The 17,740-nt window shown below is 38.9% G+C and overlaps 1 protein-coding gene across 1 annotated transcript in view; it reads left to right on the forward strand.

The window, feature by feature from the left end:
* The first annotated feature begins 365 nt into the window (after window positions 1-365).
* The window catches only part of DIP2A (disco interacting protein 2 homolog A), a 54,246-nt gene continuing 36,871 nt past the window's right edge, over window positions 366-17,740 (forward strand). Inside the window, exons 1-4 of the mRNA XM_041397092.1 lie at window positions 366-375; window positions 550-621; window positions 8,631-8,750; window positions 14,975-15,094. Coding sequence (XP_041253026.1) covers window positions 366-375; window positions 550-621; window positions 8,631-8,750; window positions 14,975-15,094 — 322 coding nt within the window. The remainder of the gene's footprint in view (window positions 376-549; window positions 622-8,630; window positions 8,751-14,974; window positions 15,095-17,740) is intronic.

Below are 17,740 nucleotides of genomic sequence, written 5' to 3' on the forward strand. Positions count from 1 at the left end.
GAAGAAAAACTGGCAGATTGTAGTTTGAAATACCTGCAATGATTGAAGCACTCCAGGATGTGCATTTGTTTTTCTTACCTGTTTTGAAAAATGTCTTTGAACTCCCATTGCTTGTTTTGGGAGAGTGTCAGTAGCTTGAAATTATGAATATTCTCTTGGATGGAGGTTGGGGGTGGCAGAATGAAATGACTTTGTGTCTGTTAGTTCTCTGATATAGGGGTGAGGCGGATACTTGAGGAAATAAAGAATATTTAGCAAAAATTCACTGCAGTCCTTAAGGACTAAGGAAAGTACTTGAGAATCATTCTAAAATACAGAGTAAGAACTCTTATGTGTAAAATCTGACTGAGTAAAAGGGGTTCTACATGGCTAGAGGTAGGCTGAATCCATATATATATGTAATTAATGCCTTTTTTGTTGTTGGTTTTTCCCTGCATAGTTTGCTTTGTTAAACTCTTTCACCAATATGTTGCTGACAGAATGTGCTTGATGCAAAGATTTAAATGGAGAATTTCCAAACAACGTGTATTTATTTCTTCTTTTCTTTAGGAGACATCACTCAGAAAGGATATGAAAAGAAGAGGGCAAAGCTGTTAGCACGGTACATACCACTAATTCAAGGTGAGAAACTGCATGGCAGTTACCTTTGTGCCAAATCTGTGAAAATATAAAATGGAAAAGTTCTCACTAAATACACTGGATGAATTATAATAGTGTTTGATATGGCATCTAACCAGCAGTGGGAAATGGCTGTCACAAAGAAGTGCAGAGCAAGGAATAAGCTTGAAATATACATTTTTTATAGTTTTATATAAAATGTTAAATGGTAACATTTTTGTCAGCAAACTTCGGTTTGACAACTGCATCTGAGACTTCAAGATAACTTTAGAAATGAATAAAGTTATTGCTAAAAGCAAATTGGCTGCTTTCATTACATGAAAATACTCAGTGATCCCCACTCTCGTGCTTTAATGTGCTGTTTTTTGCCTTCCTGTGCCTCACCCCATTTCCACACACTCCCTCACGCCCTCTGTTTCTTCAAAGTACTGACTTTTTTATATATAAACTATTATTTCTCAAGCTGGTTATTATCAGACTTCATCACCCACAGCCAAAACCTAAGTGCCCAGCTTTATAAAATCTATTTTTATGCTAGGACACTGCAATCACTCGGGGTTTAGGGCTGTTATGCTGTCACTGAGATTTGGTATTCTATAGTCCCCCAATTTTCCATAGCTAACAGATTTTAAGATAAGGGAAAATGAGAAGAAAACCAAGGTGAGTGGAAGCAATAATGAGACACTGTAAACTGAAACAGTGTTGAACAGTCAGAAAGTAACCAAGTGTTTCATCATGGGGGGTTCTTAGCAAATGTTTCTTTTTTGTCGTTTTGGTTTTTATTTGGATTTGGAGATTTTTTTAAGAATATATATAGGTTTTCCCTTAGCAAATTTGTAATCTCTGTAGGTGAAGCAGAACCAAACTCATCTCTTTAAAATGGCTTGTTCCTTGCAAAGAAGCAGTTTCGATTTTTAGGATGACTTTGACAGTCAGCAGCAAGCTCTAGCTGCACCTGCCACAGTTTCTCCTCCTTCCACCATTTTTCTGGAAAGAGCTGTCTCAGTTTTCTGTTCAAAATACCCTGTCCTCTAACTCAGCTTACTTAAAGATTCTGAGACCAGGTGAGGTATGGATTTTGACTGAGAATTCACAATTACTAGAAATATTCTCTCAATGCACTTTGTCTCCTAGAAAGTCATGTCTTTGGATTTCTGTCTCTTGTTTAATCTCTCATCATCTTTGTTTTACTCTGCCCTTCACTCCTTTCTATTGACAGTGGGGGTTTTATTCTCTATTTTTTCTTTCTCAGCTCTCACAAGGCTGTTTGCACAAATATTCAAGTACTGAGCTCTCAAGCATAGCTTAGACAACTCCAGTACTTTGTCTGCCACACTCCTTAAAGTAGGTTTAGCTTTTCAGCTGCTTAAAGATTTTTCTCCTTGTTCAGCTATATTTTCCCTAATCGCCTTAAGCAGTAGTTTAATGAGTCAGCAAATCCTGTGGTTTGTCCTACTTGCTTGATACCACATTTTCTAAGAAGCACCAGATTACCTGATCTTTTTTTTACCACTTCTGCCTAGATTAGCATTAAGCTGACAGGAATCTAGCTTTAATATGCTAAAAAATGAATAGACTGCCTGCCTCTGAGCACAAAGAATGATGCTCTGGTAAAAAGATAAAATTTGCTTAAAACATTAAGCTAACTGTCTGGTTCAGTTTCCTGACATATGCTCCATTAACCCAGTTCTAACTTGAAATTTCCTTAATTGACACAGCTTCAGCATGGCTCAGAATAGTGTGTGGGAGTCCCAAAGGCTTTGAGCCTGCAGAAATTTGTCATCGTTAACAATTTAATTGCAGCATTCCTGATAGGATTCATAAGGTTCAGTATCCATCAAGTCTTTTCAGACTGATGAATGTCAGCATTTTACATTTGTTGAGTTCTTGCTCTATGATTTGATGTCCCCAGGATCACTAAATCATGTCTTTCTACAGCTTTATGTCTTAAAAGTGCACTTGCATGCCCATAGGTTTGGGTTCTGGAAGTTTAACTTTCCCTGTTACACCTCATCAACTGCTACCTACAAACTAATCATGTGCAAACTCCTGCTCTCTCAATGCCTTCTAAAATGGTTTGGGCTATGTTCTGCTGCACTGTACAGCTGAATCTGTGGGGAGCTAAATCATTACCCAGTGTTAAACAGCCCCACAGAGGGCTTGGGGAACAGAAAAAGACTGAAGTGGCTGCAGAGCACATTTTCAATTAACAGGAGAATTAAGCAGAGCACCCTGTGATTCAAGGGTCTTATTCCTGTAGATTGTTTTGTATTCTAAAATTCTAAATCTGCAGTGATGAAGTGAAATGTAAAGATTTTGCTTAGGAACCATAGAACTCTGTAATTATATGGAAATAATAGCTAGAATGAGTTATTTTTCACTGATCCAACCAAGTTCACTGTGCAAAATCAAAAACAAGTGTTGAGTAATAGCAAGCATGAAACAGTAATTAATTATTTTAATGAAGTAAAATTTAACAGTCAGTAATTGGCTTCCTCAGTCAACCTCTGCATGCAAATTACAGATAAAACTCTGAGGAAATAATTAATTATATCTGTAGGCAATCTGGCATACTGCATGGTGAAGCTTCTGAGTGATGGATAATATTAGATACATGGCAGAGGATGATTTTGAATGTAGGTAGAGCTGGGGTGTAAAAACATTCAGAAATAACACAATAAAATAAGCATCATTTACAGTGAGAATTCTGTCCTGGTGGGCAGGTGATGGTCTTAAACTTCCTTTCTAACACCTCAAGTAAAACTCCTGCCTTGTGATGGTTGTTTTCTGATTATCCTGATTTCTTACTGATGTTTTTACAGTGTTACTGGTTATTTTCAAGTTGCCTCTTTGGCTGTGTAAATGAGGTTGCAATTGCAGTTAGTGTCCTGGTGCTGCTTTACAGGGCAGTCCCTGGAAATTATTTCACTGGAATTAGTTCGTGCTAGAAGAACACCTTGGTGAGTGACTTCATTTCTCCTCTGGTGTCAGAGTGATTCCACTCTAAAATTATTTTCTTTTATTGTCTTCCTCAGCACTTCTGCTCCAGCAAAATTGAAATGTTAACCATTTTCATATTTTTATTTTAAGGGAACTGATGATGAAACCTCCTCTAATTTCAGTTGAGGCTGGCATGTCCCATACTTCTATTTTTCTTATGTTTTCATGGTTTTAGGTCTCTGAAAAATGTTTCAGCTACTACCAGGAATACATATGCATTCTTTCCTGGCTGCACCAGGTGATCTTCAAGGTCCCTTCAACTTGGGTTGTTCTGTAATTCTGTGTAACTGTGATCTTTGGTTTTGCATCTTTGTGGGTAAGAGGTATCCACAAATCAGCCTCTCATTCAATTAGAGTGGGAGTTTTACGTACCCCTATAGCACTTAGTACTTGTAGTTCCATTTTTAAGGAATGTGCAACTTACTCTGGTGTCTTGCAGTCTACAAAAGCTTTATAATTTCTTATAATTTAAGGGGAAAACATTTAAGTACCTTTCTTGGTGCTGTGGAGTTAAAATTCCCTCTTTATACTATGGGTATAATGGCTATGATCAAAGGATGTCCAAATTTTAATTGGCTAATTTGGTTGGATCTTAGTGTACTTGGATTAAATGAGGTATGTGAAAATGTAATGTGTTAACATGGTCTAGTTTGAAAAAGAAGTTTATAGCTTCATTGCTCACAGTTTCTCAAAATATCAAAAAATTGCTATTCCCGTGCCTTTTCAATTCAGTGCACATCCTCCTGCATTAGGAGTGCTGGGCTGCTTGTGAAGCACCTCCTGAACTGCTGCTTAAAATGGACTGCTATTTTGAGAAATTAAACTTCTAGCTAATGCCCTGTGGGTGTTCTGCTTACCAGTCTGTCATGGTGTCTAAATAAGTGTGTCTCTTACTTGTGGGTATTTTCATTGAGATGGTTTAGTCAGTGTTTGGATTCTCTGAATTGGATCCAAATCCTGGCTTGTATTCGGTTTCAATGAATTTATAACAAGTGTCTTCTGTGCTTTTGTATTCTTTGCTGCTGTTTTCATGCTTCCTTGAATGGAAAGTGTTAATGCCCTTAAAGTGGATTCGTAGGCTTCAAGTTGAAGCTTATGAGCTGGAATTTACTTCCTTGAGTAGAGGAGAATGTTACAGAATCATGGAAGATTGTCAAACATAATGCATGTGTATAATGCCTTTTGTTATCATTATTATTTCTAATCTCTTGAATTTCTGATTCCATATTCTGGGTAATAAATTACATTGGGTAAACCCTTGTTCAGTCCCTCCAATCTAGAAGCTGTTAACACTTCCAAAACTGGATCTTGAGAACAAAAAAAGTGTGTACAGCAGGTAGTATGTTCTGAGATGGGATATGACAGTAAATGATGGTAACATTGAACTTGAGTGAGGACTGGATGCTCAGTAACTGCCTCAGAGCCAGACCTCCACTTTCTGGATTTTCTGCCTTGTCATCCTTTTCCTTTCTTTTTGCACTTTGAACCTGGCTGCTGTATTTTGTTCCTTTCTTATTTCCAGACCCAGTTCAATAGCTGCAGAAAGATTTGATAATGTACAAAGAGTCTGCAGTTTCCTCTTTGGCCTCCCTCTTCCCCTCTACTCTCTACAGAGCTCTTTAATACATTCTGTTTTGAAAATTTCATCTCTACCCACCTAATATCTTTAGCTGTGCATCGTCCTCAGTGATGCCAGCAGAGAATCTTCCTTGTCCTGGCAGCTCTTCCCTGCTCTTACAGTGAAATCAGTTTTGCTTGTATAAATGGAAATTGCTTGAAATGCCAGTGTTAGTCTTGATTCTCGAGTGCTTGTGGATAGACGAATACAGGAATAATTCAAATACTATTTTTAATTTCATCCTGTAGAAGCAAATTGTTCAGTTAGTTGGAACAAGCAGCCTCTTTAAGCTGACTTTATTCTTGTTAGCTTTGGGAAAGTTAAAAATTGAGAAAATGCAGTGAGTAGTGGATCAAGTGCCTTTAGTATATGTATTTTCTGTAAAGGTGTTGGTGTGAGGGGGAGACTTCGCCTAATTACCCATCTGCTTTTGCTGAAGGCTAAGGTAGTGATTTGCATAGTAGGAGAATAAATGAACAAGCTCACCAGGCTTGTGGAACAGCATTTTACTGGCACATAGTTATGTAGCCTAAGAGTCAGATGCACTATCTTACTATTTTTACCAAAAAGTGACATTTTTCAGATTCATTGTTGGTATTTTTGCACTGTGATATGAAACCTACTTTCAGAAAGCAAGAAGGGAGACTTAATATGAAGAAACTGAGTTGTGGTTTCTAACAGTACCAAGGAATTCATGCCTCATCCTGATTTAAAAGGAACTTCTGGCATTCACTGAGACATACTTCATCACAATAGCTGATTCACAAAAATCTGATCTTAGTCTTGAGAGGAGGAGAGTGTTCTGGTGTTGGAGTTGGTCATGGACTCCTGTTGTTATGTGTGGTCACTTCTTCCCTGCTCCTCCTGCCCCCAGGACTGGTGTGGCCAAACAGCAGTGCTTGGTTTGCACATGACTCAGGACATCCTGCATGCAGATTGTCATCTGCTGATGGGTTATACCAATCAGCTCGTTGTCCAGATTGTTTGCCTCACACAGGGGATCACAGAGTGAAAAAGGAGCTCTTACAAGTCCTGATTTCAAGGCTCTCTAGTTACTACAAGACTGCAAATGGGAAGAGTAAGGAATTGGGAGGAACATGAATCTCTTTTTCTGCTTACAGCTAACAACTCTCCTGGAGGAAAAGAAATGGCACAACAAAAAAAAGTTCTGGTTTTCTTTTGCTATCTTTTCCATCCAAGGTCTCTTTTGACACAATTACACAAAAATTATGTAGATATGATGTTTTCTGAGAATTTCTTAAGTAGTCTTAGTTGAGAGGACGCTCCCATCCCTGCTGCCTGTTCTCTTTTGTACAGTTGAGTTATCCTGTTATCCCTTTCCCTTGGCTATTTGCTTGGCTCAGGCTTAAGGAGATGACTTGCCTTGATCTTTCTAACAGAATCTAAAGCTGTTGTTTATTGTTTCCAGATCCCAACAAATCCCCCTGGACTGTTGACCTGTGGTTATGGAAAACTTGTGTTCAAATGAAATGTGGAATAGAATTCTGCAGTATTTTCACCACTTATCAGATCTGTTGAATCAATTCAGTTGGCAGACTGCATTTGTTTTTCTATTACAAACAGAATTCTGCTTAAGTGTTTCAAGGAGTGCTAGGTCTGTATATTAGTAAACACACATTCTGTTCTGCTCCACTGAGGACACTTTGGTTTCTTTGCTGGGCTGTCTCCATTTATCCCATTGAGGAATGCAGTTGATGTTAGATATTCTGTCATCTGTTTAAAAAGCTTTACTTTTGGAAAACAGGAAAAATTAGGTGAGAATGTGTTTGTTCTTTATTACAAACTGTAAAAGAAAGGAGCATATCTCTGGGATCGGACTAATTTCTTAAAACTTAGATCTGTGTGAATTATTAAATGTTCCTTTGTTTTTCTATTATTTAGGCTCATTTTTTCCCACACCCACACCCTGAACCCATATCTAGTTCAAGGTTGCCTCTTCAACATCCAGAGGTGTTCACTGTTAGCTGCAAAGGGGTTGGGAAAGGGTTTATGGAGTGCATTCATCCAAAAGTTTTAACAGATACCCAAGAAAGCTGGTATATAGTAATTCAGCTTGTCATGAAGATGATAAAACTTTTTCCCTGAGGATATTGCATTTAAATAGAGTATTTGAAAGTTCTTTTTCATCAATTGAAGTAGAAATGGGATATTTAATCCAATTACACTCCTAAGGTAAAGACTATATCTTACTGAAACGTCTTCATAAAAATGTCTTATAATTCCTAGATTTGTTAGTAGCTGCCAATTTCTTTCCTGATACTCACTTTGTAACAAAGGGAACAGAAACCCCATGAGAGAGGAAGGAACCTTTTCTTACTTGTTAAAGTGGGATCTTTCCTTGCAAAGGAACTGACCCAGATTCCTCTGGAATGATGTCTTCAGTTCAGTGAGAGCTGCTTTTTGGTAAATATTTGCATTTTGGAAACTTGGTGTTCAAACACTTTGTTTCCACAATGTGTTGTTTTCAAAAGGCTTGGGGGCAGGTAGGAAAGCAGAAGCTCTTGAAGGGAAGGAAGGAGTGAAATGAAAGATGTACTGAGCCTGTGTGGTACAAGGGCTGAGTAAATACAGTGACCTTGATGCAGCAGGTCTCACATGGCTGAGGAAAGTTGATTGTAAAACACAGCACTAATCTCTGTTTATGTTGGGATTGTGCAAAAAAACCTTCCAGCTGCATTGGAATTTTTACATTATATTTGGAAGTGTGGATGTATAATAAAACTGCAAATGGATGTTTCTAGTCCAAATTTATATCGTCCTTGATGGATCAAGAGCCAGCAGGAGTCTCCTCATTTTGGGGATTGGGAAATGATAATGGATATTTAATAGTTACTGTTCACCCCTTTGATTTTTTATTCCTGTTGTGCTACAATGTAAAATTGAGATCATCTTCCTGAATATTAGCCAGGCTAAACATAAGCAGCTGCTCTGGGTTATCTAGAGCCCTGTTCTAATGAGGTGCAGAGAAAATAGCTAGAGAATGGTTCAATTGCTCTTATTTTTGTTACCTTGTGTGGGGCTGGGAAGGTCTGTCATCGTTTTAGGAGTACATGAAGCACCCAGACAACCTAGATTACAGCAGGAGCTTTTACACAGCTGAAGCTGACAGTAATTCTGCATTAATATCTGCAAAGGTCTTACTGGAGAATTGCAACACTTTTGTCAAATGTGAATCTTATGAGTATTGCTCTGTTAAATGGGTATAGATTAAATTGGATTAAAATGTAGGCAAAAGATGAGCCCTTTTCAAAGGTACTGTCTTGCTCCAGTTGAACTTGTGAATAAATGTTGAGGGTAGTGAAACAATGTAGATGTGGGGAGCAGATATTATATTTGCAAAGCTGAGTTTGTACTAAAATAAACTGTGTTTCAGGTGTGGATCCATCCCTGCAAGCAGAGAACAGAGTCCCAGGCTCTTCCCAAGCCACTGCTGGGGTATCAAAACAGCAGAAATCCCGATCCACCAACTCGAGGGACGAGCGCTTCCGATCCGGTAAGGGACACAGATACAGCTGAGGCATCACGGGTCCTCAGAGGAAAAGTATACCTGTAAAATGGTACCTGCACCTACACAGAAAGGTGTAGTGCTTTGGAGGAAGGGAGGAGATAATGAAGGCCTTTCAAGTATCTTTTTGTTTTGTTACAAGAGTGGTTTTGTTTGAATTCAGCCTGGAGGAAACACAAGAAGAGAAAGAGACTGTAGACCTGTCTTCTGATGTGTTTCTTGTTGTGAATTTTACCATGCTCAACAGGTTTTTCATATTTACTGAGAAAACAAAATTGGGTCTCCAGTCTGTATAACAGTTACTTAAAAATTTTGAAGGCTAGAGTGTGTGAATTTGGGGGATTTTTTTGCTTGCTTTTTGGGTTATTTTGTTAAAGCAAGGTTATATATTTGTTGTAGCTTTCTTTCTAATATTTCCTGGTTTAAAGCAAGTGCACAAAAAAGGGAAATATCACAATGGATATTCTACTTCATTTTAAATGGACACCACAGTGACAGACCTGTTTTGGAAAATTGTGTGAAAATACTGATATTCTCATTGCATCCTGTTCCCATTGTTACTTTTCAGGTGGTTGAAGTGCACCATTTCCCTGTGAAATTCCTTGTCACAATAGTGAGGAAAAACAGGTGTTTGAAAGCTTTTCTCTCCTAAATACTTTTGGACTTCTAGCTGGGTATTTTTCTGTTTGTTGTGCAGGGTAATTCCACATCTTCTTGGGTTTGGGGATGAGAAGTGCAAGTGATGGCATGCACTGCACATCCTTAACAGGAGTCTGGTCTTGGGTCACCTTGTCTTGCCACTGCTTGGGCAGAGTGCTTATTGCATCCTATTTGCCCTGCTGATACGGAAAACCTGGCTCCAGAGCTGGAGCAGATGTGCCTTGTACATTCCTTAGGGCTAATTGAATGATGAATGAGACTTCTTAAATATTCTGTGGATATATACAGACTCCTGGGAAAGATACCTGTATTCAGCTACACAGAGAAGAAACTTCTAAATGCCAGGGAATATTGCATAGTGTTGTAATCAGCTAAATGACATGTTTAAAAATATTTTTTAAATTATTAAATTATAGAAATATGTTATAGAAAATTGTATTATAGGAAATAATTAGAGTAAGATGTGCCATTGTTAAACTAACAGAAATAAAAATCTGCAAGAAGAGTGCAACTACTGCAGGAAATCCTTGGGAGGTAGTCCTTGGTGGGGAGACTGCCATGTCCTTCATGTGGTTTCCTATCACTGCTCCCCAAACTAATTTTTCATTAAATATTTCTGCCTATAACAAATTCGTTACTTGGAAATTTTGCAAAGTTCTTAGTTATAACACACATAATTGGATTTTTTTCTCCCATTAGTGCTACATGACAAGGCTTAATGTGCTCAGATGGTATCAAAACCAAATAGTGACAGTTTTGTTTGACTTGGCTTAGGTTAAACTTATTTAGTTCTGTGCAAGGAAATATAGATATGGCTTTTAGATGCCAATATCTATTGCCCTTTTTCCTCTGTAGTTAAAAAAAATTGTTCAGATTTACTGCATTAATGGTTGGCTTCTTCATCTCAGCAAAGATGGTGCCTTTTTTGACTTCCCTGTGTGCTGACACATTGACTGTTGTGAGGGATGATAACCAGCTTCAGCCTCCTTCCCTCAATCTCACACCTTACTTCAGACTGTTATGGGGAAGGGAGGATGTGTTGTTCCTCCTTTTTTCTTTTCTTCCAGCCTTTAGTTCTTGTTTTCCTTGCTTCAGATCTCATCAGTTCTCCTATGTCTGTTTCAAGAGTAGTTGATGAGGGGAGAATGAAGCCTTTCCTAGAACAGGATCTCTTTCTGGAGCAATTATAGGTACTTTACAACCATCAACATGAATTACTTAAAATAAGCAAGGAAGTGAAACAATTTTGTCTTTCTATACAATTAATCTGTCATCTACTCTCTGTAAGCACTTTTTTAAATAGTTTCACAGAAGTGCTGTGTATTTAAATCAACTGTATGTTTTTATCATCCCCAGATAACTTGTCTTCAAACAACAAATATAATCCAAAAAGTTCCAGCAGTGAATACTATTAATATACACAAGCCTGCTGTCCAGGCTTGAGCTGGATCAGTGTTAATTTTCTTCTTGATATCTGGTACAGTACTGTGTTTTGGATTTACAATGAGAATAATGCTCATATTTTACTATTCTTGTTCTAAGTCTATTATTTTTATTATTATCATCATCATTATTATTGCATTTTAATTTACTTCAGATATTATTGTTCATATCTCAACCCATTGATTTTACCTTTTTCCAGGTCTTGTCCCCATCCCACCTAGATAGTGCTTATTGATTTGCCTGTTGGTATTTTGAAATCCATGAGCAGCAGGGACCCTGATCAGCCTATAAATGTCATTTTTTTCTTCAACCAACTAGAAATTCTTGCTTCTGTGCCTGAGGCAGGGACAAGAATCAGGGGCTGATAAATGAGCAGAGGCTACAAATAGGAAAGAAAAATGCTCTTCTAATAGCTGAACAGTTGAGGAGCTGTAAGAGTTTAGGTGATTTATAGTCCACAAACTATTTAGTTTTTCTCCCTAATCCTTTTTTAAGGACATGTGGAAAGAAAGAAAATGAGAATAGGTATAAAGAACAGGAGAGAAGATTATGTGGTTTACTACAGCAGAAGGAGAAAATGTTTATAATAAGTTACTAACTGTTGATGGTTGCTTGCAGCTTAATAAAGTGCAGAAGCTTCGAAATATTTCTCCAAGACTTTTTCTTCTGCATTTTGGATGGCAGCATATGAGTTTTTTCCCTCTCTTTGGTACATATATTCTTTGTGTTAATGAAATGCTGGGCTTGCTGTTCATCACTTCCAGTGATCACTGTTGAGCATTTCTGATCCCTGTTCTCAAAAATGTGACACATTTGGTCTGGTTATGAGTGATTAATTCCCTGAAGAAAACTGAACTCCACAGTTCTTACATGGTGAATCACTTTCACAGTAAATTTTGAAGAATTTAAGTAACAGACAGTGGTAGAGAGCTTCTTTTTGCAATTCCAATATCCAGTTAAAATTTAATTTATACTAATTAATGAATTTTTGTACCCTAAGTGTTGTGCTTCTTTAAAATAATTTCATTCCTTTTACTTCTTTTATTGAAATGTGTTTCATCGTGTAGAAAAGCTCTTAAAGCAAAAGTGGAATAGGAACACAGTGTTCCAGGGAAGTGAAAGCAATTACTTCATTGATTTGGATGAGAGAGGATGTTCCTACTCAGCTGATGTCCAAGGACAAGATATTATAGGAAAGATTTCAAGCCAGGAATAGATTTTAATGAGTATAGAGGGAATGATGAGTTAAATTGGCGCTGTAAAAATAAAACGTGGAACAGAATAAAAATTCATCCTGACTGTCTCCTGGTTGCATTTTTATTAGTTAATCCAGTCTGTTCCAGGTTTTGGGGTGGGAGTTAGGCCTAGAGGATAAGGTGGTAGTGATTTTGCCCTCTGGAAATGGAATAAAAAGTGGTTCCCATGCTTGCTCCCACAAACCTGTGTGATGTTATGACCTGCCCTGCTCTGCTTTGTTAAAAAGCCCCAGCACACCCTTGCTTCCAACTAGGCCTTTCCATTCCCAAAATGCACAACTGTCTAAGAATGCTGTCATTTTTTAATCTGCCACATCATTTAATGGCTTAATGTATTTATATGCAGACTACAAATATTGTGTGTTATTTTGCTCTTTGGAAGGCCTTTTCTGGAGAACAATTTATGTTCCCCTGCTTCCTATGAGATGTTAATGTAACAAAAATGTCTTTTAAATTGTATGTAGATGTAGGCATGGTGAAAGTGACTGCATCTCACAGTTACTGTCTCTTTCTAGAAATACTCGAGTTTGGTTTTGGCTGGAAGTTCTGCCAAGGAAATGTTTCCTGCAGAATGGACATTTCCCCCCTACTTTTAAGGCTGCAAAAACAAACTTGATGTTGAATCCTGCTTAAACTTTCTGGACTTTGGGGACATAAAAGTTTTGCTTGTGGATATCTTTGGAAATAAACTTCTTTAGTGGACAATTATAGCTAAAACTAAGGATGAGGAGAAAGCAGGACTTGACAAAAAGCCTAGATGTGGGAATGTAGAAGGAAGCAGGCAGACATAAGCAAAGGGGAATTTTTAATTGATGAAACGTTTATTATTAAGTCCTTGGTGTGAAGGACAGGAGGAAAAATTTGACAGGGGGACCAGGACAAAAAAAATTACTGTTTTAAAGGCTGGAGGTTTTGTTTTTTTCTTTCCTTCTTAATATTTTTCTCTCATAACAGCATCATCTTTGAACCTCCCAGGTTGGTTGCACAAAAAGTTCTTCTTTGAGATAAGAATCTACTTAGTACATTCCTGAGTCTTGTAGGAGCACACAGGTGGGATAGTATATTTGCATGTATACATATTTTAAGTGCTGCTCTGAGCAGAGTATCTGCAGGGAGCTGCAGACTGAAAAGTGACGTTATTGCTGTGAAGAACTGGTTGGTGTCTGGGATCATATGCTCAGGAATTCTTGTGATTTTGTAGAATCCATTTGGCCAGACTGAAGGGCATGTTCCTTAAGGAAGGGCCTTGTGCTGAGCATGACCAAAAGGGCTTCAGGGCTAGTACAGAAATGGTACTTTTTAAATTAAAAAAAACCCCAAAACTGTAAAATACTGATACTGTAGTCATCAGCAAGGTAAGTCCCTGTGGTACAGGGGTAGAGTTACATTGTATATTATATGTACAATATATATTAGAAGTACAAAATTATATGTACAATTGCTACATTGTATACTGTTTGTAAGTTGTGTAAGTATATGTCTGTCATACACACACTTACATACCTACAAATAGTTTCATACCTTCAAATTTGTCTGCCTGTTACATATTTAAATCTTAGCAAAAGAATAGATGGATACTTAGTGAAAGAATATGTGTTTTCTTTCAAATGGAATAGTTAAATTCTGAAAACCTTGTACAGCAGTTTCCATGTAGAAGAAATGTGGTCAGCCCTATGCAGAATCATGTACTCACTCCTGGGCTCTGTCCTCTTCTGGGTTCTGTTATTGACAAGGGTTGCCACACTCAGCAATAGCAATTGTTTCCTTCTACCCTCTGTCATTAGTCTTGCTGTGTTCATTTTCATATCTCATTGCTGTTTTCAGTAAATTGTTCTTACCTCAACCCATGGTCTTTGCCTTTTGTGCCTCCAAGTAATTCTCCTCTCCATCCTACCACAGAGAGGAGGGAGTGGGGGGAAGACAGTGAGCAGTGACTGCCTTGAAGTGTTTTTAGAGGGAATATTAGATTGGAGAATGTCATTCCTAAACTGCAACAAGCCCATTGTAACTATGCTTAAGTGTGTACATGTTGTATTGTGCTTTTCATGAGTTGGAGTCTTAAGTTGTAAGTCAAAGTATATTTTTGGTCTGCCTCGTTCCTCCTCAGCATCTGTTCACTTCTCATGAATTTTCTTCCTGAATAAGTTTTAGCTTTTGACACCATTGGAATGTAGATGTCAAAGAGAAAAAGCTGCTGAAAAATCACTGGAATACATTAAATTTTATCTCCAATGAGGTCTTGATTGAACAGCGAATTCCTCTTTAATCTCAGTTTTGGCTTAAAAATTAGAAAAGATAAAGTATAGCCCTTGAGCCTCTTAGGGTAATTTTTGCTTTCAGGAATGAAAGTTTTGTGTGTCTTTTCCCTAATTCTTCATATAGAATCATAGAATTTTGTTAGAGTTGGAAAAATACCTCTAAGATCATTAAGTCCATTAGTCTCTTTTTTCTGGTTTTTATTACTTGCATTTTTTGGTGAGAACTTCAAATATGCATGTAATTGCACTTCTTTTCCCTTCCTGGGTTTTGAGGATGAAGAGTCAAATGCTGTTGCAAATGTACAGAATCTGCATTGAAATTTATCCCCAAAATGAAAATAACTGATAGGTCAAAACTAACATACTGGGTACTCTATAACTGCAGCGTTTATTTCAGGGAGGTTTTCAAAATGCTACTCACTGAGCATATTCAGGCTGATTTTATGAGGAAAATATACCAACTTACCCCTGCTTATATTCTCCCTTAGCTTTGGAAGCCATTGCTTCTGCACTGGATTGGAGCTGGAGGCAGTGGTGTTGATTCAGTCCTCCTGACTAACTGAAATTCTAACATTTCTGTTTGTTTTCTATCTAGATGTCCACACTGAAGCAGTACAAGCAGCACTTGCAAAATATAAAGAGAGGAAGATGCCCATGCCCTCGAAGAGACGCTCTGTCCTGGTGCACTCTTCAGTAGAGACATACACCCCTCCAGGTACGTGTGAGTGAGCACAGAGAATTAACAGAGCTGCCCAGAGAAGCTGTGGCTATCCCATCCCAGCAAATGTCCAAAGCCACGTTGGACAGGGCAGCCTGGGATAGCAGAAGGGGTCCCTGCCCTAAGTTGTTGGTAGGTTGCACTAAAGTTCTGTACCATGGCTGTATTTCCCAGTTATCAGGTCTTGGTTGGATATCTGCTGTGATATTTTTCCTCATGGTTTTTAGTGTCTCATCTAGAGATAGTGTAGCTGCTGAAAGTCCGCATGAAAGCAGTCATAGAGTGAGCAGGTGCCCTTTAGGCAGGAAGTATGTTCTCTTACGTCCTCTTACACTCAGAGGAAATAATCTAGGCAAGCATATCAGAGCTGAAAATACCTGATTTCACACTGCGGAAGATTCTACTTTTAAAAGTTGAAGAAAATACTAGAGCATTAAGTTGCTGCATTAATTGTGGATCACTCATCAGATGTTTCAACTATTCAGTGCTGAGCAAATTGAGACAGTCAGAAAGTCATACGTTACAATTGTTCAGATTGGTTATGGCAAAGCACCTTCTTTAATTTTAGGGGGAAAAGGTAATCTTCTGTTGTCTCCGTGAATTTTCTGAAAGTTAAGAAAGTCATGCAACATGTGCTAGCAAGCCAGGTGGTTTGAGGCCAGTGTCTTGCATATCAAAGAAGAGGCCAGTGTCTTGCATACGAAGAAGGGGGATTACCTAAGATGTTTAATTCTGAGAATGTGCACGTGTCTTTTGTAATGTGGCCCAGGAGCAGAAGCACACTGACTTCTACTGCCCTTCTCCATCATTTTTAGTTCTTAACCCTCTTCTCTAAAAGAAGAGTTCAGGTATGCTGCCCTCCTGCTTTCTGGGCTGTATTTCTTCTTTCTGTTCTTCCCATTTAAAGAGAATTCCACTTTAATTTGCAAGTCACACACTTACATATATTATTTTTGTGGGTTCTCCAATTATTTAATTAGTTAATAAATAATAATCCTCTGTGTTCTTATAGATGGTCTTTCTTGACCCTTAATGTTTTTGCTTAGAAGATATGTTAAGTATTTTTATTATAATATCTTTTTTTTTTTTTTTTTCTGAGCAACTGTTAAAAAGAAGCTGAGATGCTATGGAGAGACTGTTAGATTATGTGATAAAAGCTGCCCTGCTCACCTGCAGAGGAGTGTGAGGCATGGCAGGTGAGGCAGCCCAAATAATGCCCTGTCCCCGGAGCCACCAGCCCCGTCTGCACAAGCCCAGAGGGGCACTGGGAACAGCAACAGGCTGGAAGGCAAGTTCAGGACTCAGAGAAGGGTCACCTGTCCAGGCCTGTCCCTGGAGAGCCTCAGCCCTCCTGGCCAGGTGTGAAGGCCATCAAGACCAGTCAGCACTAGAGCACCTTCTGGACTGGGGGGAGCACACAGAGGGGTGAGGGACACAGTGTGGGATGCAGGGCAAGAGTATTTCACAGCTGTGTGAGTCTTGTTATGGGATGTTAAGGTGAGGAGGTGCAGACAGGGAAAGGGGCAGACTAGGGAGGAACAAGTGTGGGGAGAGCAGTAGGATATAGGATCAAAAGGGCTGCTGGTGTGTAAATGGAACACATGCCTGGCCGTGCCCCTGAGCCTGCACTCCATGCTGTACATGTGTGTACAGAGCAAGATGAGGCTGTGGGATCTGCATGTTTTTAGTGTATTTGTGCTGCTGGAGTGTCACCTTGTAACGTGCCTGTGCAGGTGGTCAGCAAAGAAGCCAAGTGTGCTCACACTGGGATTGAGCAGGGTGCAGTAGCACCTTAAATATAATAGGAGCTGAAAGCTGTTGATCATGGCCACAAGCCTGATGGAGTTCATGAACTATTTGGACAAGGCTCCTAGGCACATGGTGTCATTGTTGGGGTGCCCCTGTGCAGGGCCTGGAGTTGGACTCAGTATTCCTCATGAGTCCCTTCCAACTCAGGATATTCCTACTCAAACCATTCTGTGAGTCTTTGGTTCTCAGCACAGTGTTAAATTGAAATCCAGCTCCTGGCTGGCAGTAAAGAAACTACATTTTTCAGTCATCCTTCCAAAAATTTTAACGTACTTCTGGTTTTGTCCCGTTGAGTCTCTGATCCTTCCCACACGAATTTCCTGTGATCAGACCTGGAGCTGAGCCTTCATGCAAATCTGGCTCAAAGAGGGGTGCCTTCTGTGGCTGTCTTGGGTCAGCTCCCAGCCAGGAAGAGTTGGAAGCCAAGCACACAGTATTCTGTCACTGTTCTGTCACCACACACCAGGATCCATGGATTAACCCCTGCCACTGAGCTCCTGCTGGGGTGACCTTGCTATTTCATTGTGTATTTATGTTTTGTTATTAGAATGCTTTTACTATGGATCCTCCATTTTTGTACACAGAGTTCATTTGTCTTGAATCTGGTAAGGAGATATTATCAGAGTGTGTATTCTGTGGGAAACCTGCTTTTTGTGTAGTTCTGTTTCTTCCTCTGAAGTGATTAGAAATGGCAGACATGGTGGTTTGGTATTTTTTAAATTCCTGGCTGTTCATAATCCCATTTTGTTCCGTGTTCCTGGGATTATTTATTTTTGCTTTCTGCCTAAAAGAAAGAGAAGGTTGTAAGCAATATGGGACAGGTTTGGCTTCTCT

The sequence above is a fragment of the Onychostruthus taczanowskii genome, unplaced genomic scaffold (assembly GCF_017590055.1).
Source record: "Onychostruthus taczanowskii isolate IOZ18803 unplaced genomic scaffold, ASM1759005v1 scaffold135, whole genome shotgun sequence".
Lineage (NCBI taxonomy): Eukaryota > Metazoa > Chordata > Aves > Passeriformes > Passeridae > Onychostruthus > Onychostruthus taczanowskii.